We start from the raw sequence: 26953 nt of genomic DNA, 5'->3' as shown, positions 1-26953 counted from the left end.
CTCCAGGTCTCTGTGAGATCGGAACTCCACAACCTGTCATTTCACATACAAAAAGTTTCTACTAACATGTATTAGCTACGGCATAAGGAAAAAAACCCAAAGAAACTCAGGAGAAATTTATAATTATGAAGAACCAATTCACAGACTGAAAGACTACCACTTCCTCTTTCCAGAAAACACATGGCCCATAGATGTCTGACCAACTAAAAGACTGATTTCCTCAGTTTCAACATGCTCACTTCCAAACATTACTTCTAGAGTGTCTTTCAATGCACAAAATTATAATTTGCAATTGTTTCCGAATTTCTATTTACAAACAAATTTAAAACTTAGTATCTTTAAAAAAAGTAAAAGTCTGATAGAGCATTCTCCTGCTCATTATAAAGAACACGATTGTTGCTGAAACTGAGTGGTTATTAAGGCAGACAAAAAAGACAAGGAGCTTTAATATTAAAGATTTTAATGAAGGAAGTTGCTAATAAAAATCTGAACCTAATAAAAATTGAATATATGGAGTTTGAAAACAAATTCCAAGGCTGAATTCTTAAAAAAGACCTTTTCAGGGGGCTTTTAGATTTGAGAAGAAAAGACGTGAAAAGTGCTAGACATTCAGCTTTATGTTAAGTAAAATGTTTCAGGTTTGTTTCTTTGAATCAGTTTGCGTTTTCCTTCAGAATTATCAGAGTATTACCATTTACTTAGGTATGTTAGGATATTTTATTATTTCAAGGCTTACCTTAAGATAGCCTCCAGATGACACAAGCATTTTACTGTCGGAAGAAAATGAGAGGTCTGTTACCCAACCACCATGTGTTGGTTCTCCTTCGTCTACAGTAACTGGGGAGCAGTAGTGAAGTAATGCACCTGTTAAAAGGTTCCAAATCTAAAAGAGAGGGAAGATTATATATCTGTCAACTTGATGGAGGAAAAAAAAAATATCTCAAGTTAGGATAGTTGAAATGTATTTTTCTATAAGAGAAAAAAAGCCCTGTAAATAAAGCAGTCTACTTCAAGTGACAGAATAATAAAAAAAAAAATTAATTCTTCTCTTAGAACTATGTTATATATGTGTATATATAAAATCACACATGCAATTTTCAGCAGAATTATTAGCAAACGATGTGAATCAGTTCCTCAGTATTCACGGAACATAATTCTACCAATATGGTTACCAACTACCGTCTCATGTGGCAAACTTTATTTTCAGCTTCTCAATGTTCACCACAATGCTGATGAAGCAGATGTGCAGAACACAGACTATGAGGACTCTTCTGTCTGTGAACCTACGATCAATTGAATTATAAACAACAAGGTTAAAGCAATACCCTTATTTCTCCTTTGTCATCTCCAGTGGCCAATAATTTGTTATTGGGAGAGAAAGTACAGCACCGCACACAGGCTTCATGACCTTTCAGCTCATGAAGAACAGAGGAACTTTCAAAGCTCCATATCTAAATGGAAAACATTACAGAAGAGTGAAAAAGGTAAGTTCAAAACCAATTATGAGTTCTTTCTAAAAAGACATTAGCATTTAAATTTATGTCAGACTTTCTGTATATATGCACATACATGCATATTCTACACTGACTATGTTTTTATTATTTGAATCACACAAAAATGCATTTGCTACAAGCTACTGAACCAATTGAGAGCGTTTTTTTCCCCTTGGAATATACTATTTAATGAAACATTCATTTATAAGAAAGTTTAAAGGTGTTCATAGAAAAAGTATTCACTGATCAATTTAAAGCTCAATTTGAAAAAAAAAAAATGGGACACTTTAAGAATCTAATGAAGCAGGCTCAGGATATTAAACAGTTCACTTCTTTTTGCACCATGCTTGTGAATAGAAATACCAGAAGCTATGGACAAAACTTTCACTGAAAGTCTCAGAAATTTTTCTTAACTTACATTTCCAGGCTAAGAATGTTAGGCTATTAACAAATCAATATAGGGAACTAAACAGAGCGTTCTGCACAAACTTGTGCATTAAACATGCTTTTCATCAGTACAGAAGTCATCAGGACAGCTTCAAGTTATATCCAAGATTAAACGTGAGTGACTGTAACAGCTTTAGAAACATGTCCACAGATACAGGAAATTTAATACTAGAAATACAACAGGAGATCTTAAATAATCACTAGTTAACTCGCAATAAAAAAATATAGTATGCATTTCAGGACAGACAAGGCATCATTTTTATCTGTGTACAGAACGTAACAAACCTTTGCAGTTTTGTCAGCAGAGGTAGATGAAAATTTACTACCATCAGGTGAAACAGCACAGGAAAGAACAGCACCTAAATGGCAAGCAAAATCCTTTTCTGTGTTTCCAGTAGTGATATTCCAAACCTACCAAATATACAGGAAAAACAGGTTATTTACACTATAAAAAGGTGAAAAGACCTACATCTTACACAACACTATATAAGCAATAAAACTCAGCCACATAGTTCTAATATGGCCAACGCTTTGTTATGCTTACTGTTATAGTTACTAGAGTGTAAATCTTACTAGAAATAGAAAAAGCAAAATTGTGTCTAAAAAGTCAGCTTACACTTTAGGACCAATTCAACAAAATGTGCCTCAACACAAAGTGCGCAAAATACCAAACATCAAATGAGACAGTAAAATGTATTTTATGCAATTTGTCAATTTACCACCTTTTATTTACCTTAACGGTTCCATCAAATGACCAAGAAAGAAGTTCTGAATTTTCCAGAAGTCTAAAATCCTTGACTGCTTCCTTGTGCCCTCTTAGAAACACACATTCATTCAACTGCCAATGCCACACCTAATCATAAAGATGGAATACTTTTTCTGAAAACATTTTAATGGCAAACATAAGTTAAGAAGAATGAATGAAATGATTGATTTTTAAGTCACAGAAATAAAAAGATTTTAAGCAGGTGGCAACTAATTAAACATTAGATAATGAAATTATCCATAGCAGACATGCTGAAGATTAAGGATGCCATAGTCTTTAAAAGTCAACTTATGAGAGAGTTCTCTATAATACACACATAATCTGATTTTCAAAGTTAATTTGATGCTTAAAATTCACTGGCAATTTAAAAAGAAAAGGCAAGACAACAATTTTCTAGGCAGACCAGAAGTTTTGGGTTTTAAACCTTTGACTGTTGCAACAAACAGACTTCTGTCATCCACCAGACCTCCCATTTTCCATACCTAACTTTCTCTTATATTTTTAAATCATACTTTTGATTAAATGCCATTTTGCTTTGCATTTTTGCATAACGAAATGACGCTTCTATTTTTAATGCTTTACAGAAACCGCTAAGCATCAATTTCATTTAAATGACAATGATTTAATAATTTTTAAATTAATAGGGTTTCTGCAGCAGAGAAGAGAGGCGTTCAGACGGCAGTCCTGGGAGGTTTAACTGAGGCCCTGTCCACTAGAGGGAGCAGAGAACCCAGAAGAAAAGCTAACCACCTTAAGCCAAGAAACTGGGGAGATGCCCGTGCTGCTTAGGTGACAGTGATGGCACTCGAGCTACCTTCAGATCAAAACAAAGACCAAATTGGGATGCTGCCATAGGTTACATAGCAAGTAGGTAGCAAGTTGATACTGGAACAGATTTGGTGAGCAGAACAGTGCCAAGGACCATCACCCATATACATTTTAGGGGTTTTACTTCAAATCAGCTCAAGTTTGGTTGTGTGGATCGAATGCTCATTATCAGCTGGAGCATGTACTATAGGAGTCTAGTTCAGGAATCCTGTTCTGTCAGCACACCTGCAACTGCTACGCAGTGCCAACTAAAGCCAGGAAGCATAAACAACCATGACATTCACTTCAAAAGGGCATCCCTGTGGTGAGCTAAAATGTTAGCATAGACACCAGAACACTCCTCCAGAACCAATCTACCTTGCTGAGAGGCAGAGGTTATTGATTTGAGACTACACTGGTGCAGCCATTCTACTCCCATCTAGTATCTGTATTCAGCAGTGTACTGGACTAGGCAGACACACTAGTTTGCTCAGAGACTTTTTATCTCTTTCTCTCAGTGTAAGCAAGCCCACTGACAGACCTACCATATACATAGCCAGTTCTGAAGCACATCCCAAGCACTTCACATATGCACCCAGAACTGATGAGTTACCTGGATTGAAAATTAATGTTTCTTTCACCCATCTTAAAAGAAGTTGGTGCCTTTCTATCATCCACAGCATTAAAAGCAGAAATTGTCTAATAATCACTATCACAAAGTATAAACAGAAACTACAGTTTCTATAGTCCCACGCACCAAGAAGGAGCAAGACAGAACACAGTAGTCATTTACTGAGTTTACATTTACCTACAGTATAAAAGATCTTTTTAAAAAAATTTAAGTTACAACATAATTAAAAAAAAAATATTTTCCAAACCTGTATAACTGAATCATGAGCACTTGAAATGAGAATCTGACAATCAGATGTAAATTGACAATGCTGCACAGAAGTCCTGTAGGCCTCCTGAGACTTCAGAACTTTCCCATCCAACAACTGTAATATCTGTACCATGGAGAACGCAATAATCTTATTTATTTTATGTACTTGAGGAAAAGGGAGAAAAGAACATGCAAATTCTTTTTTAAATAACACAAGCTTGTACAAATAAAAATTCACATCAGCTTTGTCCTTGGTAAAACAAAATTCAAAGCTACGTTATTAGCACTACCTTTAAATTACTGTCATTTAGGCATCACTCAAACGTAACAACTTTAGAGTAGTATGTTGAAGATTATTATTGTACCAAGTCATTCAAATGACATTTCTTTAAAAAGAAAAAGCACCAAGAAGAAAATTTTCCTACTATTTTAAAAATCAAATTTAGGGTTTAATACCTTTATTGTTCCATTCTCCAGTCCAAAAGCTGCCAATTTAAGGTCTTCACTTAAGCAACAACAGGAAATGGGGGATTCTTGAGCTGCTGTCTGCATAATAACACTGTCTTCATTTCCACTGATAAGCTGCACGATAGGAATTTAATTCAGTTACTACAATATTTTAAAATTTAGACTAAATAAATAACAAAGAGCTAAGAATGATAAAGAGAACAGTGAACCAAGCTTTGAATTATCAGTTACTTTCATAAACCAACTGCTTTGAAAGTCAGTGTAACTATTTTCATAGAATGCTCTCTGAAGGGGACAAGTTTGCAGAGGAAACTCATCTCAGCACTAGAAAGTGTTTTAAAATTTGTCTGATTACAGAAAACAGTAACTTAAAATGCTACTTACAAATTTCAAAAGCCATATAGCAAGCTCCACACGCAAATTCACCTTGCCAGTCAGATTACACAGCTCATGCCAAATGGAGCATAAAATAACTTAAGTGCATCTCTAAGCGTGACTTCAAACTTCTAAGGAATCTTTAGAATAGAATGATTTACAAAGTTTAAGTTTACAAAGCTACCTCTGTGAAGTGTTTAAAAATGAACATAATGCACATCAGAAGGTGATTAAGACTGCATTTCTGAAAATTTACAAATTACAATGGGTAAAACATCACAGGTGCAAGAAGAACTACTTTTAGAAATGTGATAGAGATATATTGTTAAATTACAGTACATATGCTTAATTGCAACTTGTCTTTTCAGTCAATTTCTCTTCTTGTACAAGGGTGAAAAATCTGTTATCTTTCTAAGAGTCTTCTCTCCTGACTGCACCTCTACAGGACATCAGAATATGTATTTAGGGCAGAAAATCTAAGCACCATCTTTCTCTAGGAAACAGTTCAAGTAAAGTTACAACAGAAATGTACTAACTATAAACAAACAGATCAGGCCTACTAATTCAAGTGAGATAGACATTATACCATTACATAGCAGTCGCTACAGATTTTACAATTCACAAAGGTTAAAAATTAGCAGTCATCCTAAATTGCTCCTCACACATAAATAGGAACAACTCCATTTGCTGTGCTTTCTTCTATCTCTTCACAGCAACAGATGCCACTTCTCCTTTCTCACATATTATTTGTTCACATATATTTTAGTTTCAACATTGATTGCTTTCTATTGGCTCAAAGTCTGAAATCTTTTTATTTCCAAGGCCCCACTGGAGATACTTCCCATTGGAGCTACTGCCACATCTACATTCCCCACTACTCAAATATCACCACTATTCCACTTAAGGTTTTTTTTTAACAGGATTTTTAGGTAAAGTAAGAAATGGCTAACTTGTTGACAGGACAGACGAAAGAAGGTAGACAGAAAATAATCAGGAAGAGAGAAACAGGAAGTACAGGGCAAACAAGAAGAAAAGTTTCTGCAAAGAAAGCTCTCATTTCAGTAGAAGCAGTAAAAGCTGAGCATCTCTAGGACCAGAAATGGTCATGCCAATGAGCCAGGATTACATAGCTTACATGTTTGCCTTTAGCCACATTAAAGGGACACAACCCTACATAAAAACATTACTTGCCCAGTGCCCCTCTGTGCAGGGCAGCAGAACCTGCTCCAACATTCACCTACCTATACATTCAGCAATAAGAATTCACTGCTTTCATAGTCCAGAACAAACGTTCATTCCCATTCAGATGCTGCTGCATGCTAAACACCTGAAATAGCTACCCTTATGGCCACTGACCATTTTGTGGGTTAACATGTCAATTTTTACAGTGTTCTGTAATAAACATGAAAGTGTTTTTGCTTTTAAACAGCTACAATCAAGTAGAAACATGATCTGAACTGCATTGCCTTCACTTCAGAGAAAATCCTATCAACTGACTTTATTTGATGCATTAAGAGAATCATGATTTAAAAAAAAAAAAATCATGTGCATTCATTTGCTGTCATGAAAACCAAAAATAACTTTTGGAAATCGATATACTTACTACTTGGCGAGGTGGATCCATAGTAATAAGAATGTGTCCACTATTAATATTTTCTTTAGGACATAAAAGACCCCATGCACTGCTACAGCTGTTAGCAGACCTGGCCTCACACCTTTCACTCCCCCAGTTTGGGATGATTCCTTCAGCTAATACACAGTAGTACTGATGCATTCCATACATGTTATGCACACATTACACATTGCTGTGTACATCTAAGCCACTTGGAGGACCCACAGCCTCCCCAGTCACAAAGAGAAAACAGTTTTGTTCCTCTGCATCCAGATTCAGTTTCAACATCAGTGTGGAAATTTCCCCTTAAACTTTATTTTTTGCTTACTAAACTAGGCAGAGTTTCAAGATATAAAAATGTTATCATACAATAAAAGCAATCTGCTACAGATTCAACTGTTGGAAGTCATGAACAAGCAGTTCTTTCAGTGCTTGCCCCCATGTCATACTGAGATTTGCAGGTAACACTTAATGCACGAATATATTGAGAAATATAGCTTACTTGTAAACACTTCTGATTGTAAATTGCTAAAATCAGCACTTCACCATTGTGAAATACAACATCAAGTTCACTTTTTAGCACAGCATCAGAAGACTTGCACACCTTCTTTGTTTCCCAAATCTGTTGAAGAACACAGTATTTCATCAGTTTTATTAAAGGACAAGATATAAAACCTGCTGAGAAAGAGTAACTGCAAACCAAAGTCTTATAAACTTCCAAGAAGCATTGATTTTTTTACTTTTAAATGCTATCTTTATTTACTAGGAAAGGTTGTACAATTACTAGAGTGATTCAAACTTACACGTATTGTCTGGTCATCAGATGATGTCAGAAATAAAGATCCATCTGGTGAAAAAGTCACACAGTGAACCCAGCTCATGTGTCCCCTGCAATACGCCACTTTTGACAAATATTTAATATTCCATAACTACAATAAAAAAATGAAAGAAAACCTCAAACTCATGTACAGAGAAAACAGTGCAAAACAAGAATTAATTACTATTTCTTCTAGTATTTTCTTTCTTCTTATTCTGAAATCAGAGGTGACAAGAATTGTGCCTGGTTATCACATTTTGATGGTCAGGGAAATTGAATCAGCAGCCTCTTTGACTGCTATAATTTTAAAAGATGAGGGAAGGAAAAAAATGAAAAAAATCACTCACTGTATAAAAAAGTACAAGTTCAAGTTGACCACCTAAATTGCAAAGCAAAAAAAAACCAAACCAAACAACAACAACAAACCACACCAACCCACACACCCCCCCAAACCTAATACTTGTACAGGCTTACTCTAGCCCTCTAGCCATGCTAGTCCCAAAGTTACTCTAGCTGTTTCACCCCTTTTTAGTGAGCTGACACATTCTGTATCAGCATATAGAAGGAGAGAGGGCTTGGTTTGGGTTATGCAATACTCCTGAGAGTAACAACAGTAACTTTAAATAAATTTAGTGGACTAGTCATAAATATGAATTCTGTTGTCCAACATATAACTTTAAAATGTTATTTTCCAATTGATACTGTACATTTCAGAAGTGTGTAAAAATTAAAAAGAATGAAAGATGTTGAAAACCTGCTAAAATAGCTACATTTGGTTTATCTCTGCATACAAGAAACTATTAAGGCAAATATAATATTTCCTATTATGAACAGTTTTTCCTGGTATACTGTAGTAAAGATGATCACTTACCTCAACAGAACAGTGAGACAAAGCAACTGCTACTAACTCATCACCAGGACAAAAGTCACAGTATTGGATTGTACTGTGATGACTTATGACGACTTGTGATAACAGATTACATGTTTTAACATCAAAAAGCTGTGAACACACAATTACAACAGTTAATACTCAGTTTGAATGATTTCAACTAGAGACAAAGAGCTTATATGCTCAACAGCATACATTCCTGAATTTAGAAGGAATTTATCTCAGTCAATGAGTTTATTGCCCACATATTTTTCTTTTGCACACATTTGAAACCATACACCTTACTTCTGAATCATCTTAATGGCCTGGGATTTTATCTTCATTTCTATTTTCTACCTACATTGTAATATACTACCTCCAGAAAATTATTCAAGTATGGTACTCACCAAAAGCTTGTTTTTGGCTACTACCAAAATCATGTCACCATTTCTGGACCAAGAGCAACACTTTACTAAAACCTCCACATCATCTGGTTGCTCATCTGCATTTTTGAAGAAATCCTTTATCTCAATACTTTCCAGTATATTTCCCGAGCGTGATTCCCAAAGCTGCAATAAAAAGCAAAGCAAATATACAAACACTTTTTTTTTTCTGATGTGGATACAGAATGCAACAGGGGAGTGTTAACTCCTAGGGACTTCTAGGAAAGAAGAGAGTTGTGGGTAGAATAGAAAAAAAGCTTTTGTTACTTTCCCTGGTCAAGAAATAGCATTAGAATATTCACAAGCCCAGACAGTTTAAAGGAAAAAAAACAACCAACCAACCACAGAAACCCACCCACCAAAACCCAACACCACAAAAAAATAACCCACACCAAAAAAAGAGGATTATACTACAGTAGAACTTGCTCCCTGGGTTTTTTTCTCATATCATTCCAGCTACAATGCTGCCTCAACTTCTGCTTAATAAAAAATATCTGCTCTGCAACACTATGAAAAGGCCACTCACCATGAGAAATCTGTTATACATCTAGCTTTACACCTTAATTTCATTGAGCAACCTGCCAAAAATCTACTGAACATTTCTGTTGCCTGCACCACAATTTTCCTTCTGAATGACAACAGCTGCAGCAACTCTTCTCTCCTCATTTAGCAACTCTACAGAAAGATAATAGTGTTTTAAAAATAGCAATTGTGAAATAGCGTAGTTCTGCTGCAACCAAAGGCAATAAAACTAATACTTACACTCTGAGGAAAAATACATAAACATCTTAATTATCTTCTAGTGCATATATGAAAAATGGCACACAGAAATTGCTTTGAATTTTTATGTGTACTGATGATTTGTTTTCAGATATGAGATTTTTCAATTAACCTAAAAATTTCAATTTTGGATTGTTTTTTTTGTTTTGTTTTAAACAAGTTTCACTCTTCCCTCAAGTTTCCTTAACAGAGTACATGAAAAAAACCAAGAACAACAAAAAAAGATGGTGAAAAATAAAGGTTTCACAATGAGAAAGGCTTTATTTGCAACTACAGACATCCAACTTTTTTTCCTGGTACTAGACAAGCTATTTCAAAAATCTTGCATTAAAAATGTGACCCATAATCAATGTTTCAGTATTCAATTCACTAAAGCTGATCATGCATACACAAAGTTTTCTTATACATATTTTGCATTTTATTTAAAAAAACAAATCACCAAAACAAACACTTGATTTAAAAATACATTGTGTACCTTTACTGTTCCATCTGTTGAGCAGCTAGCAACACATTCATCGTTTGGTGAAAATCTACAGTGATTGACGGAATTTTCATGACCTATCATTGTGTTTCTACAACGGTTTTCATTCAAATCCCAAAGCTGCACAAGAAATAAACATATAATTATATTCATGAATTATGCAAAGACAGGTTGTTCATGCTCTTCTCAAATCATGCACTGGAAATCAAAACCTCAATTATTTCTTTTCTTAGTTTTACCCACATGCTCACAGCCTTAACGTTATGCCCTGGGCTACCCCACAATTCACTTCCATCTGCTAACGTGCATGAAAACTAACAGCAGAATTACACAGAACTAGTTAATATTTCCGTACAGTGCAAACAAAGCACTTGAACAGCACAAATTTACTGGAAGTTTCCTCAGACTGAGGAAGAAGCTTCCTCTTGCCCCTCTCCCTTTCAACAGAAGTTCAGAATTATGAACCTTACACATAATAAATTAAATTTCCAGGATAGTCATGGACAGTCTGAATATTAATCTTGCCATATCCATACTAACAAAGTTAAAAGAACATCCCATATGTTTTTTTGTTTAGGGCTCCTCTGCCCCATCCCTCTCACACACACTGTTTTCCAAGCCTATGGCCCACACTTCCATTCTCCATTTCCAAATTTCTTCCTCTTCTCCTAAATAATATTTATTTAAAATCATGCATTTGAATATCCAAGATCTCAAAACAAGAACAGTCACTTGTACAATGCTATCTGAAAAAAAAAATGCATACTTCAGTTCTGTTGTTACTCATGAAAGTGTAAAACTGCTTCAAATCTTAACCACACTTCCAGTATAAAAATTTTTAACATGTGCCTTCTAAATCTTTCTGTTCCAATGTGTCAGTCCCAGACAGAAAATGCATCTCCTGGAATTCAGCACGAAAGTCTCCTCTTTCCACTCTGACATCAGATTGTAACTGTATTTTGCCTCCAGTTTACAACAAACTCTTGCAAGAACTCTTCAGAGGAGACTTCACATTACAATTGCTCTTTGGGAGTAGACAACAACTTGCACCACTCCCAACTCCTGCTCTGGAACTAAGCAATTGAGCCACTACAGGAAATTTAACGAGCAAAAACCAAAACCAATCCCTCTTTGCTGAGTTGGCTCCCTGCAGGCTACCACTTCAGAGTAACATGCACTGCAACAAAGGCAAGAGTATACAGCCAAAACATCTTCAGTGCCAGTTAACTATATGATTTGCTTAGCTGTACTATGAAATTGCACTCAATTGTCATAGTTTAGGTCTTATTTGATTCTTTCGGTTTCCACCTTCCCTCAGATGCAGACTTCAGTTGCCTGGTTTCTGCTCTTTCTGCATATACATACCTGCCTCCCAGTCTGAACAGTGCTAGCTGGTTAACCTGAGAAACCTCTTGCTTCAATTACTGTTATTTTGTTGGCATTCACATTCATTTCTTTACAATGCAACAATACAATGTAACCAAAACATGTACCTGCTATACTTCCATCATATCTTTTTTAAAAAAAAAAAATAAATCTTTCAGCATTCAGGTTTTTTACATCATTAATGTTTTAAATCCTAAATTTCTGCCTTCGGTTTTATTAAGCTGGTGTTAAACAGGTATTTCACTCCCATACTATCTCATTCCCATACCATCCTCCAAAAGTCTTGTCAAATCCCTCACCATCATGCCCCACCAACAAAGGACTTGCCCATTCTCTTTTACTGAGCATAAACACTCCTATTCTGCCATACTGAAATCTGATTAGAGAGCTGCAGTCAGTACTCTTAACCTCTTGCCATCTCTCCTCTACCAGGTTGATTCAAAAAATCCTTAATTTATACTGCTTAAAAATATTTATACATCAATAATTATTCTGTTATGATAAGCAGCATGAGAATAATATCAATCTTTTCCACTTACTTTGATGAAAGTGTCATTTGAGCAGGTAGCTAAAAGATACTGACCACTTCTGTTATTGAACTGGCAGCAATTGACCTGCTCACCATGTTCTTCATACACACACCTACACTGGCCTGTTCTTGAATTCCAAATCTAGAGAGAATTGAAGCATGAAAAAAGACTTTTAAATATATTTTAAAATACTTAATTTTTAAAAATCTGTAAACTGTGCTGCAATACAGATAAAGCCCTAAAATATTCTTAAGAGCACCTTAAAATGTTTCGAAGATAAAGGTAAAGTATACATATTTGCAACTAGAAACAAGAAATTATGAAGGGAAAGGTCGTAATTCAGATTAGAATCTGATGAATACTGGAATTTCACCAAGGTCTTGCTATAATACTCAGGAATTAAAAATTCAAAACGATGTGCATGTAACAGGAAAGAAAAAAAAACCAACAAAACACCTATGGATACGTTAATTTCATGTTATGGATAGGCTTGGACTCACACGTTATGTTCTACTTAAAAAGATCTTTCTGATAAGATAAGTAAAATAAGTGGTAGTTCTCTAAGAATTATTTATGTTATGTAAAAGCATGGCTCTTCTGTTTGTCTGTTTCTTAAGTAGTGAATTATCCACATAAGATTTAAGACAATTAAATAGATCTTTTGTCTTAAGAATCTGCTCTGCCTGAGTTGGTTAAAACTGAAATTAGAATTACCAATTTGAAAAAAAATTGTCTGCTCTCTAGTTCTTTACCTTCACTTTCTTATCAGCTGAACAAGTCGCTACAAATTCACCATCTGCCGAGAAAGTGCAACAAAGGACTTCATCATCGTGGGCACTTATCTCCAGGAGCCTCTCTCCACTTTCTGCTTTGAACACCTAAAACAAACAATAAAATCTTGTAGCTCACATACAATTTGAAAACAGAAATATAAGTTTATTTTCTCTCAAGTAACTCTCTTGATACAATCTGTTGATAAAATTGGTTTATTTTTAGATGTACTTATCATTCCAGGGAAATTAACATAATAAAAGATATTTAATTTGAGATTCAATTTTGTTAAGGATGACATAAAATTGTTAGGGAGAGAAATAACTAAGACTAATTTTTACAAAGACATCTGTATGTTTCATTAATGACTTTTTCTACCTTCACTACCTTAAGCCTAAATCCATACCATTTGTCAACATTTTTTAATAGTAACTGCAAAACACTATCTATTAACCAAATCTGAACTATTCTTAAAACTATGAATTTGAGGTTTATATATATATATCTGATAACTTTCTGTGGAAAGTAAGAATTTCAGCAGCAATTGATGATTTGGTGAATAAACAAGAAAAAAGTAGTGAAAGATGGTACATGATGACATAAGTGTCAGTCTTGAGCTAGTCATACCTAATCAAAGGACACCTAGGGAAAAGTGTCACATATTAATCAGTTTCCCAAAATTCTAGGATTTAACTTTACAATCATGGGGAAAAAAAAAAAAGAGACAACAAAACAGGTCTCCCTTTCCTCCTCAAGTTACATACCCTTGATTATTAAAACATTACAAGGTGTTCTTCACAGCAGCACTCAGGATACTATAGTTGTGAAGTCCCTGCTTTTCCATTTATTTTTTAATTGAATGGAAATATCAATAACAATTAAATGATTGCTATTTGTTCAGAAAAGAACATAAATACTGAAGTAACAGGAATTCTATTCTTCACAGTATCTATTCTTAATCTAGCAATTTTTTAATTTTTTTTTTTTTTACAGAAACAGTAGAAGTAGCCTTCAAACTGAAAAGCTCAGGCTATTAAAAAATAAAGAGTAAGTTCAAAGTTAAACAATAAAAAATGATTATTGCCAATTTCTCTATTACTTCTTCAACAAAAGTTGAGTTTAAATGCAATCACAATCCACACGTTTTACATTTTTGAGTGGAAAATTAAAAAAAAAAGAAGCAATCTGCAGTCTCATTAATGAAGCCATTAAGCACAGAAGCCCAGCACAGTAACTTCAGCACAGCATGAGTACATCTACCAGGCATCTCCTTATGTGGATGCCATGATCATAACACTGTACAAGCCAGCAAATAAATAAATAAAAGCACAATAACAGCACATGGAGTAGCCAAAAGAACAGCAGCTAAGCACCACTAATATTATCACTTGAGTACTCAACTTATCAAGCATCCAAAACAATACCAAAGGCTTGCAGAAAAGTTGCTCTTCTCCCTTACCTTTGGCTGTCTGGAATATGGATACTTTACCAGGTTACTGGCTGGCTGACTGCTAGTTTTCTTGAGAGCTGGCTGGCTCCCCTCCAGGCAGACTGCTGGCAAATTTGTATTAGTCACTCTTCTCTCTGTCTCCCCTAATCCATTTTCTAAGCACTTTGGGCCTGTTTCCAATCTAATGCTTTCCTCAGCTTCAGGGGTTCATTTTTCTCTTTGGACTTATTCCTTTTGCATAAGACAATTCACTAATTAAGCACCAAAGTAGCATAATGTGTATTATCATCCCACAGAAATAGTGAAGCTGGTAACTAAATGTCCTACTGTTTCCCAGCTCTGTAGAAGGTCTACTGTGACTGGAAACATTTTTTGCAAGCAATGAAACATGCAGAGTTGCATTACTTAGGCTGTGAGCTTTTCCATATCACTAAAAGGCGTCTCACATTCCCGTATTACAATGGCTGGAGTATAAACCCTGAAATCACAGTTTAGCTTTCACACTTGAAGATAAAGTTTACTATTCTAAACAAATGCTTACTACTCTAAAACATGCAACTTGATGTTTAAGCAATACATCCCTGTCAATCGTCTGTGTCCAGTATGTTCTAGATCCCTAATAGCTCCACATAACGGCAAAAGAAAAGTGACAGGACTGTTAACAAATGTTATCAAAACCGTACACAACATCTCTTTTCACTCAGCATAGTTTTCTTACCTGAAGTGTTTTATCAGCTCCACATGACGCTATTCTTTGTGTATCCTTAGAAAAGCAGGCATGGTAAACTGCATCTTTATGGGGACGAACAACCAGACGGTAGAGGTTTTTCAAGGATTTTTTATTTCTGCAGGATATGATAGTTGATTTCAGATGAGTAAGATTTCCTAGTGCCTTTTTATTATTCAATATCCTCTTTAGGAAAATAATACTTTTTTCACACATCTTTAATAACAAGCTTTATAACAAACCAACCAACCTGCTACACTTTACCTCTCTGCCTTTATGCTGAAGTAATAAGGGAAACACAAATTCTAATACTGACTCAGTTTTTATTGCCCTCCAATAGTTGCAGCTTAAAGATTCAGAAAGATAAGATGTGCACAAGGAATGAACACACTACTTTACAGGTAAAGCTGTTGCGCTGCAAGACGCAGTCTTCCTAATGACATTTTTATGATCTGATATGTGCTATTTCCAAATATAAGTTTTCTTCCTAAGAATTCTTCTCCTGCAGGTTCCTTTTCAAACTTATCAGAAACATCTGTAAATTTGTTTAGATCTCAGTAAATTTACTGAGTATTCACAGCAGTGACTCAAGTTTTGTCAGCAGATATTTAAATAAAATCTAGTATTTCAATGAGAGATCAAGTATAGATTCTAACAACTTAGATAACTCTTGCCCCACACTAATATAAACCTAGAATTAGTAGCAAACAAGCATCCTATTTAGACAGATCTTAATACAGAAACCTGTCACTGTAATAAAATTATTTTTGGTGATGAACAGACTCTAGACTCTATTTTCTAGAGTCAAAATGAATCAATGTATTTCAATTTCTTATCATTAGCAATTTTAATCATCAGGCTTATAATTTAAATAATGGTTAAAGTGATTTTTCATTGCAAGACACTGACTCGTCTAACTTTTTTTTTTTATTATTTTAATATAGCTAAAATGGCTGGTCAAGAGGGTAGTGTATTCACCCATATATCCTACAAACCATTTTTAGAACCTTGCCCTTGGATGGAAGACAAAACCATCTGTTTCTGTTCTGTTGATTTCAGCCATGTTCTTCAGCACAAGCCTCCCACATCCAAGGTGAAAGCCCTGAACTACGTGGAGATCAACTCTTCTGAACTGAGCAACTTCCAAGCATTTTTTTTGTTAGAATTCTGTTAGCTTTGCAAAATCAAATAACTAGACGTTCAAAGAAAAACCTGAATTCAAGTATGCCTGGATTGACTTGTCTGGTTATTACCCTGACAGACTAATTGTTTTTTGTAACCACCAAGTACTGTAGGCATCAGAACAGGAACATAAACCAGAAGAACCTAACAGAGACGGTTACATAGTCAGATGATTACTGAACTATGTTGGAAAATGTTTAGATATGTATACTTTTTCTTTAAACAACTTCCAAAAACATGAAAACAGGAAAAAAACATAAAAATAGGAGAAATTTCAAGATTGGATACAGATTACATAGTCTTTTAGCATTTCCCATTTCACTACTTTCAAAAACTTTGCAAGTTGACACAAATGCTCTCCTTTTTAAAGTGTACGTTTTATTAGAAAACATAAAACCATACTGTAACATACCCAGTACTACAATTTCAATTTTAAGCAAAAGTATTTAGAGACATTTTAAAGTATCTTATTTTCATCTTTGTATAGTTATTTAAAAGGAACAATCACTGAGTACAGAAGTAATCATATTCCTCTATTTCTGTGTAATTACTACTAATTTATGGCCTTACACACCCATAGTTCCCCTCCTCCCACAAGTTCTTGAGAATCATTTTGCTTTCTTTCCCCAGAAAAAAAAGGACAGCAGTTCTTAAAAAGGTCTTTATATTAGCCATACATTGCATTTTTTTGTACTTTAAATGATTTCTTCGTATCAAGGGATCAGCATACCAGCATACAGACTGCAGCTACTTACATCCACTCCAAATACAATGTTCCTGTTTCTCTTTGGGCATGTAGCTTGGCTTGTTGATACACCTCTGATGTCTCTGGCTGGCAGAGACCCAGCTGTATAATGTCAGGAAACGGTTGCCTTCCAAGTAGGTGCCCATTTAAAGACAGAAATTCCTGGAAGTTCTCACGTACTGTGCTATCCTATGGACAGACCAGATAATATTTGGTAACATAGAAAGTGGATTTAATTCCTAAGAGCCCTTTGCTTTTTGTAGTTTTATATACAGCTAATATCCTTACAGAAGCACTTACTTATATTTTTCTATTAGTAAGTACATATGCTAAACTGAAATACCTCATACCCCTGTTCAGGAAACATTACTATCCTTATTTTTCAAATCAGGATATTTCTACCAGTAATTTACTCAATAAGCAGTTGAAGTGAAATATCAGCAAGACTTTTCCAAGTGAAAACCAAAATTCTACACCTCCTCAAAAGTGGAGCATATTAGGTACTGCTGCTCACCTTAACTAGGGAGTTGTATGGTCAATTACTTAATTGCACATTGAAGTTAAAACTAAAACCCAGTACTAAGATTTCTTCATTTCTCTCTTCTCCAAGTTAATTTGGTATTGTTCTTACGTTTCATTTTTTTAAGCTTTCTATACATCTCTCATATACACATATATCCAACAAAACGCAACTGCAAAGTAGAAAAATACATTTGGAACAGACAGATCATTTACCTTTCAGTACCATACCTTTTGATCCAGGATTGAACTGTATTCTACATATTCATGAATCAGATGAGCAGGCCCTACCAATTCTGTTTTAGCTTTAATCCAATCTAAAGAAAACATAAGATCACGGAGTTCCTACAAGAAATATAAATTTCAATTCAGAGTATGCTTCGTAACAGAATATACTTAAGGGGAAAAAGCACAGGAAATACAGTAGGTATTTAACATGACTCAGTACAACTGTCTCTAGTTAGAAACTTAAGCAGTTTCTTGTGTCCTGCATCTTACTTGATCAGGTATGAAAATTCTGGGTGTAGAAGGCTCAGCTTGTTATTTTAATGCCAAGGACTACTCTGTCAATCAGTCAGTCAGAGAATGCACAGGGGTACAAAGCAAATCTTGGCTTAGGTAGCACACAAGACCTAGGTCAAGATACAACTCTGAAAAAGCTTCTCCTAGTCCAGTCTAGCAAAGATCAGTCTGCTAGTAGCGATCAGTTGTTCTTCCCAAGAGATACTGAATTTGAAGGAAAGCAAAAAATCTGTTACAGTTGCATCTAACTTAAAAATGAAAATGCTACTTAATCAATGCAATCAGAAGCTGCAAACAGAATTATTAGAGTGGACTGTAATCTTTCAGTAGGAAGAGACCTACAAAGACCATCTAGTCCAACTGCTTGACCACTTCAGGGCTGACCAAAAGCTAAAGCATGTTATTAGGGACATTGTCCAAATGCCTCAAACACTGACAGGCTTGGGACATCAAACACCTCTCTAGGAATCCTGTATCAGTGCTTGACCACTTGCTAATTTCCAGTCTAAACCTGCCCTGGCACAGCTTTGCACCATTCTCATGCATCCTATCGCTGGATACCAGGAAGAAGAGATTGGCACCTCCCTTCTCCCTTTCCCCACCCTCAGGAAGCTGTAGAGAGCAATGAGGTAGCCCCTCAGATTCCTTCTCTCCAAACTAGGCATGCCCAAAGTCCTCAGCCTGTCCTCACAGGAGATTCCTTTCAGCCCTCTCACCAGCTTATCTGCTCTTCTCTGCACACATTCAAAGACCTTCATATACTTCTTAAATTGTGGGGCCCAGGCCTGCAGACAGTATTCTAGGTGAGGCCACATCAGAACTGAACACAGTGGCATAATCCCCTCTCTTGATGAGCTGGTCATGCTGTGTTTGATGCCCCCCAGGATGTGGTTTGCCCTCTCAACTGCTGACTCATGTTGAGCCTGTTATCACCCAACACCCCCAGATCCTTTTTTGCAGGGCTGCTCTCCAGCCACTCTCCCAATTTATACTTGTGCCCAGCGTCACTCTGTCATAGGTGCAGAATCTGGCATTTGGACTTGTTAAATTTCATCCTATTAATCATTGTCCAATGCTCAAAATCTATCTAGATGCTTCTGCAAGGCCTTTTGTCTCTCAAGAGAGTCAACAACATCTCCCAGCCTGGTATCATCAGCAAACTTGCTAATGGTGCATTCAACTCCTGCATCCAAATAATCGATGAATATATTGAACAAGACTATCCCTAGAATTGAAGCCTGAGGAACACTGCTGGTGACCAGTAACCAGCCAGCTGTAGCCCCATCCACTACAACCCTTTGAGCCCTGCCTTCCAGCTGGTTCTTCATTTGCACATCGTGTACCTGCTCATCTCACAGCTGGACAACTTGTCCAGAAGGATGCTGTGAGGGACAGTACTACAAAAAGCTACCAAAAAATGACATCCATTGCCTTCCCTTCATCCACTAGGCAGGTGACCTTATCTTAGAAGGATATCAGATTAGATAGAGAGGACTTTCCCTTTGTGAACCTGTCTTCGACTGTGCCTGATGACTGCATTGGCCTTTAAATGCCTTTCAGCAGTAGGCACTACAATATTCATAATTTTTCCAGGAACTGAGGTTAGACTAATAGGTCTGTGGCTTCCTGGGTCTTCTCTCACACCCTTTTTGTGGATTGAAATAATGTCAGCTAGTTTCCAGTCAGCAGGGACCTCCTCAGACTCCCAAGACCTTCAGCATATGATCGAGAGGGGTCCTGCCATGACAGCTGCTAGCTCCTTCAGTGCTCTGGGATGAATCCCACCAGGCCCCATGGACTTGTGAACATTCAGCTGATACAGCTAGTCCCTTACAATGTCATTGTCCATGGACAATGGAAAAATCACTGTTCCTCCCATGCTTGTGGTTCTCTGACTTGGGGAACTAGGCAACCCAAGGTCTGTCATTATTATTAAAGACTGAGGCAAAAAAAGCACTGAATGCTTCTACTTTTTCTTTATCTCTATTAGTCAGATGACCATCTTCAACAAATATCCATCCAATGTTTTCTTTAGACCCCCTCTTGCTACTAACATACTTAAAAAGCCCTTCTTGTTAAAAAAAAAACCAAACAACATACTTGCCGGGATCAGAAAAGCTGCTTAGAGAAAACACAGCACAGTTTCAAAGTGAATTCCAAATTAAAATCAGTAAATATTGCAAGGTTTAAAAGACTACCATGGTTAGACAAAGGAAAATAATACCTCCCATCTTTATTAGCCTCCCAACAAATGGAAATCGTGTGCAAATAATGAGAAATAAGTAGTATAAAGAGTGTAAACTCTGGGAAGCATACAGTCATAATGAGACAGGCTAAAGAACTCTGAGAAGCTAATTCTACAAAATGTAGAGAGACTAATAATAAAAATGTTTTCCCAATACATTGAAATTAATAAAAAAAAATCTGTAGCCCACAGTAATTATGAAGTAATACCTAAGTAGACAAAGTGTATTTTATATCACAAACCATCTCAAAAGAGGTTCAACTTAAAAGAATTGAGTGTATGTGAAATAAAGTGATTAGCAACCAAGACCAAATGCTTTTCAAGGCTAGACTTCCAAAGATATTCAAATGAAACTGCTGAAGTGTTACTCTTCCTGGATGATTTGCATCTTATACTAGCTCAGTACCTAAAGAAGAGTAAAGCAGCAAAAACAACAGCAAATTTCTAAAGGTGCCAAGGCAATTCTAGGAACAACATATTTGCCCATCTAACTCTTGCTAGATTTTTGGTGGCTGTTGAAATCTGGTAATACAGAGAATAAACTTTTACACACAAATCAGTATGACATAAGAGGAAAAAACTAACAAGGCTCCTGCAGAAAAAAAAGTTACTGAACTAATGAAATTCTCTGAAGAAACTAATTCACTTGTATTATCATACAACAAAGCAAGCCCAGGTTTTCAAAAACGTTTACAGAAGATTTCTTATCAAAGCTTCTTAAAAAGGAAAAAAAAAAAACCACACGCTATTATGATACAAAGTGATAAATCTTTTCAAGAACTAGTTGAAAGGACAAGACACAAAGGGTAGAAATAAAGTAGTTTTCCTACCAGACAGTGATTATCAGTGGAGCCCATAAAGGACTCTATAGTTGAGTGTTTACCTATCTGAACAAAAGCCTGGGAGAAAGAGGTTCAGGTGTGAAAAAGTTGTGGGAAAGGCTAGGCAAGGGTAGATCAAGAAGGGAGACAGAGGACACTAGTCAGAACTCACCTTCTGCATGTTGGCACCAGCCATGTGATATGCTAGGAAGTTATACCAGTACATGCAATCCTCTTGAGAGGGAACAGGCGTATTAAGCTTGTAGTATTTCTTGTACTGATTTACTATGTTCTTATGTAGCTCCTGTAACATGAACCAAAACACACCTTCAGTTAGTACTATACCAAGGTATGGATTGGTTTCAGCACTGAGGAATTGTAATTATTACTAATATATTGTACATAATATTGCAAAATTTTTTTTTTTTCTTCCATCATAGTACATCAACAAACAAAAAAAGAAAAGCTTACCTTCCAAAACTTCACACTTAACCTAGTTTACTGCTTAAGACTTCTCCAGAAACATTCTCTGGATATTAAAAGACAGAAGAGCAAGCTGTTCACCTTTGTGTTTAGGTGGTAAACAGCTATCAAATCACTTTTCACATTAAATGTGGATAGCAAACAAAAAAAGACCCTTGCATATGTAGATCTTAAGCAAGCCTAAGAACTTGCATTTTCTTCATATCTACTCTTTCTGCCCTGTCCTTCAGAACTGATAAGTTTACTGGGCCAAACTTATAGATCCTCTCCCTGCAAGTATTGCTTCAAACTGAACTAAAGGAATAAAAAGCACTTCTCTGCATTAAAGAGGGAACTTCCTATTCTAGTAGAGTCTTGATGCCTTTGAAATCATCAGTGGAACATTCCATCTCCTTCCATAAACATCTCTGACACAGAAATAATGGATATAGTCTTCTCTCAGATCAGGTTCTTAGATCTAAATGGAACCACCATGAAATCCTCCACAGCTTCAAGTCGAAAATGAACATTTTTAACTAGTCAGCATGAAGTTTCACTGCATTGTGGACCTATTCCACACAGCTACTCTTAACAAAGGAACATTTTCTGAAGAACGCCCAGCTTTGAAGGATAAAGTTCAAAGTAATTAGTCAATACTCTACCTGAAGCTGGTTCCGATTCTTCTCTGTAAGAAAGTCAAGTTGAAGATCATGCAAATAATAATGGAATGACTTCCCGTTACGATCACAGAACAACAGTGATTTGTTAACAAATTCCTGTAGCAGATCTTCAACTTCTTCCGTTTCCATATCCCAAAGAATACAGAAAACCTAAAGACGCACAATAAGACAGAAAAAAAATCAGAACGAAGGGGTAGTGACCTGTATGATTATCAAAAACTACCAATTACCGGACAACAAAGCACATACTAACAAATATTGACATATTACAAATGGTAATAAATTCAGTAAGATACCAATTCTTCCATATCAAACTACAGGACAGGTAATGTAAGTTATGCCACCTTTTGCCTATTTGTGTTGATTTATGGTGATCGTGTCTTGTTCTCAAGGGAGACAGATTTTACACAACAGTTTTAAGCCTTCAGAGAACTCAATTACAATCTAAATAAAGAGCTATATGGAGAATGCACGCTAAACGTGAATACATTTATTCAGTTACAATCTTATAGTTTCACTACTGACAACAAAAGTCATGATAAAATAATGGACCTGACCTACTCAATCTAGCAATTACTATTAAGTAACATGCAACAATTATAAACTTTAGGAATTCTTTAAAGTTATTTTTGGTATCTCACCAAAAATTACTAATTTCTGCATTGCTGTTATTACCTTAGTAGGTACTTTAACATCTTTTGGGAGGACAGAGAGGTCTTTATAGTAGTCTTTATAATTGTCATTCAGTTGCTCAACACTTATGGACATTGCTTCATCAAGGGCTTCATAATCATAAGAAGATGATTTTCTTATTCTTTTAAATTGCTTATTCTGCAGCTGTTTCAGATAGTACTCCCAACGGCCAGGGAAGTCTCGTAACAACGCACCTATCAAGGATATCACAAGAGGAGAACCTGAAGGAAAAAGATTAATTTCATCTTAGAGGTTTTCAAGGAACCCAGTCCAGTAGTTTAGTCAAGTGGTTGAATAGATCAGGTTACTTTTCCAACACATTGATTAAATTCTTGAGCTGTGGAGAACAGACAAACAGAACGTGTCATCCACGTAGACATCTGCAGGCTCACCAAATTTAAGCATAATGGGAGGAAAAGAGAAGATATGCTGAACAAAACTACTCAAAAATCAACATCAGACACTTCCACTTAGTTTAAAAACAAACAAACAAACCAGGAAGCATTTAATAAACGCTTTTTTTTTTTTTTACTTAAGATGTACAGCATTAAAGAATGTTCCCCCCTCTATTTCTAAGCCAAAACCTAGAAGCAAAACATAGACTTAGTGGTAAATGTTAAGCTAAAGAGCAGCAGGTATACCTTTGCATTCCCTTACAAGGTAGTTTGCTTGTTCCGGCAGTTCTGATATTTTCATATTCACAAACAGGGATAAAATCTCCAGTCCCTTCTCATGTGCTAGTCCACTTTGCACATGAACCTCGTATTTGTTGCCTAGACATAGAAACATGGAAAAAAAAGCTAAGAATGTTAAAAATACTATGGAAATGTACAGTATTTTCAAGGCAAAATCTGGATCAAAGGATCCGGCTCATGACATTTTGTATAGTATTTTATATGCGTAGTATTAAGAAGACTAAATTCTACTTTTCAGAATCAAATTTGCACTGGAAAGACAAAAAAAAACCAACACTATAATAATCTAATAATTACAAATGCATTAGGACTGCTTCATAGCATAGAGATAATCTAACAGCAACAGTGTCAGAAATTAATTTATCCTATTGAGAACCACTGCACTCTCCAATTTAGACAGATAACTTTCAGGATAATATATAACATTTATTTCACAAAGAGCATAAAGTCTTACAGAGCAGAATTCTAAAATTTTGCCACTTGTACACAAGTTGATAGACATAGATTCTATCAGATTATTTTAAAAGTTCACAAGAACAAATTGCATACATATACACACATACACAATCTGTCTTGCATGAGAGGAAACTTCCTTACCAGCCACAGCATCTGTTACACTCCTGTCCCTGCTGGTTATAAGAACTTGACACTGATTATCAAATGCTTTTAATACCCAGGAATCCCAAATATCGTCCAGGATCAAAAGAGATCTAGTGCAAGAAGAAATATTGCAGATTTCAGATCAAGTAGTAGAGCTAAAATACAGTATTTTATTTTAATAATGAAAGAACACTTTTAGAATTTACAATGTATCACTGAATATTTTTTTTAATATTAATATATAAAATATCTTCAGAGGGCATTAAACACTGCAAGAGAGATGAATGCAATCTCAAAAAAAAAGTTTTTACTATTTATTGCTTTATAGCTACAACTGAAGCATAAACAATAGTTTTGATAAATATTTCCATTAGCAGATGCTGGGAAATACAGATATATTTACTCTGTTTTTCAAGTCATCAGATATTGTAAGTGAAGAAAAAGGTTGTATAGGAATAGATAACTCTGCATGACACAGGTTAGAGATAAGCCTTGTAGGAGAAACCATTTCAATTTCTGTTTGACTTAAGAGTTTTCAGTTTTGTTCTTCTATCTTCAGAAAGCTATATGAAATTAATCCTCTTGTGAAGGAATTGTCTTGGATGATGAGACTCTTCTTACATAACATTTTATAATGATTACATATTCAAATCCTATGGCTAGTCATATTTGTAGGTTACAACATGGAATTTCACCAGAATCATGTGTTCTTCCTTAGACTTGCCTCTATCTGCCAAAGAAGTTACTGAGGACTGTTTATAAAAGAATGGTTCCAAGGGAGCAAGAAGTCAAAAAGACTGGCTGGCAAGTAGACTTATGAAAAGAAATACCAGTTATTTGCATTCTGTGTGTTTTGTGGGGTAAAGAAAGTTACTGAAACCAAATCCTACAAATTGTTTACATTTACTGCCTTTTTTAATTTTAAAGGGATGGAATTTTCAGCTACATCAGTCATTGCTTAAATTGTCCCATTCCCACTGAGGCATGCCAAGATTTCCACATTTTTCTTTAGCTAAAAGACGTTTATGCTGTCAATACTTATAAATAAGAATTTTATCCTTCACAAATAAGTTCATACACAATATATAACACTTTTAAAAGTTGCATATAAGTCTTGGGTTCCCATATTTCATTTTTATACAATTCCGTTATTAACAACTTTTTTGATAATTCAGAGGATTTACAAGAATACTATCATAGCCATAAATTACTAATTTTGTGGTACTTTCACACTTTAAAATATGCTGGGCAGCATGAATTACAGCCTGGTTTTATGCTTTTAATTCATCTGACACTTCAAAGTCTGCCCAATCTTTTGGTCCAAGATCACTTTATAGAGTGGCTTCCATCTTCTGGAACAGATTATGATGCCATAGGGATACACCTTACAAGAAAATAGCAGAGTACTCCCTTCTACTCAGAAGAGATTGTGATGTAGTGAATGAATTAAACATCAAAATTCTTCTGCATTGAAGAGTTTTGCTTTGTTTGTTAATGAAAAAAAATAGCAAGAACTGTGTAAACGGAGACAATCACTTAACATACTTAACATACCACTTAACTCTTTCAGTGTAAAGTATCTTGTTTGCACTTTTCATGCAAGACTTCCACAAAAATGAAAGATTTCTTGTGGAGGAGCTGGCATTGTTTCTCAATCTTTTCTTCACAAGAAAATTATGGGGTTTTTTTCCCTGCACAAAAATGCCAGTATTCTTCTACTCTATGTTATCTATAAAGGTCAAAAGGTTGGAGTATTATTCTTGAGATATGTAACTCAGGTACAGGACTGTTTAATTCAGTACAGATTTTCCTAGGGAGTATTGAAATCCTCAACAAATAAAAATTATTGCTCACAGATGAAAAAAGCTGTGCAGTGATGGAGAACCTGCTTGATTAAATTCAGTCACTTTTCCTGAAGTTTGAAAGCGACAGGTTTCTTGGCAGTAATTGAGCATATCATGAAAACCTGCCTTCACTTTGACAACTCTAGATCAAACCCTTTAAAAAGACAACAGGTGCTCTGGAAAGAATAAAATTTCTGCAGTGATACACAGCCTTGAGCTGCTGTATGAACCTCAAACATCAGTGAAGCATTCTACATAACGAGAACATGGAAAACTAGAACAAGTGTCATCTCCAATTGTTTGTTCCCAACTTTCATTATTCAGTGACTAATGCTTTTTCAAGCAAATGTGACTCCTGCACAGCTGTTTAACATTTTATTAGCAAAAGCCTTATTTGTCTGCTAAATATATTCATATCCAGGACAAGACTGCAATGTGTCCCTTAAGTTAGCCCATTTAAAACAAACATTTACACAGAACAGTTATACTATTGAAATGCTGGGGTTTGAACCCCAAGCCCCCAAATTAAGGTTGACATATGGGTGATTCCCACAGCCCTTCATAAAGAGGTGGTGAGTTTGCCTTATAGCTTCCCCCCAGGGTGTGGCCAGCCCTGCAGGAAGAGCCATAAGTGAAATGAGCCCCAGGGGTCCCGCAATGAGTTGACAAAGGTCAGGTGTCCCATTTGGGGATAAAAGCTGGGACCACTTGCAGGGAGTCAGGAGTGTCTGTGGAGTGCACTCCACAGAGCTTCCTGGTTCAGGGAAGACCTCCTGACTCTCCCTGGAGCTGGGCCCCTGTCTGTTTAGACCTTCGCGAATGCGGGCGGATGGGGTGAGAGTCA

The 26953-nt window shown here is 35.8% G+C and overlaps 1 protein-coding gene across 1 annotated transcript; it reads right to left on the bottom strand.

Annotated features, from left to right (window-relative positions):
- On the bottom strand, nt 1-26524 carry LOC103773007 (apoptotic protease-activating factor 1-like; the record flags this gene model as incomplete). Its single annotated transcript, XM_008940358.1, has 23 exons — nt 26478-26524; nt 24263-24381; nt 23612-23743; nt 22953-23191; nt 22260-22427; nt 21308-21439; nt 17779-17892; nt 17039-17217; nt 15093-15219; nt 12906-13031; nt 12163-12294; nt 10232-10357; nt 8941-9102; nt 8537-8665; nt 7652-7777; nt 7351-7470; nt 4850-4975; nt 4392-4517; nt 2674-2793; nt 2226-2351; nt 1326-1451; nt 737-883; nt 1-33 (listed from the first exon to the last, which is right to left on the bottom strand). Coding segments are annotated over exons 1-23 (2982 nt in total), but the record flags the coding sequence as incomplete, so codon positions are not given.
- Between the last annotated feature and the right edge of the window lie 429 nt (nt 26525-26953).

The sequence above is a fragment of the Merops nubicus genome, unplaced genomic scaffold (assembly GCF_000691845.1).
Source record: "Merops nubicus isolate BGI_N331 unplaced genomic scaffold, ASM69184v1 scaffold4005, whole genome shotgun sequence".
In the NCBI taxonomy this organism is placed as follows: Eukaryota; Metazoa; Chordata; class Aves; order Coraciiformes; family Meropidae; genus Merops; species Merops nubicus.
This window is presented reverse-complemented; position numbering and strand designations above follow the sequence as displayed.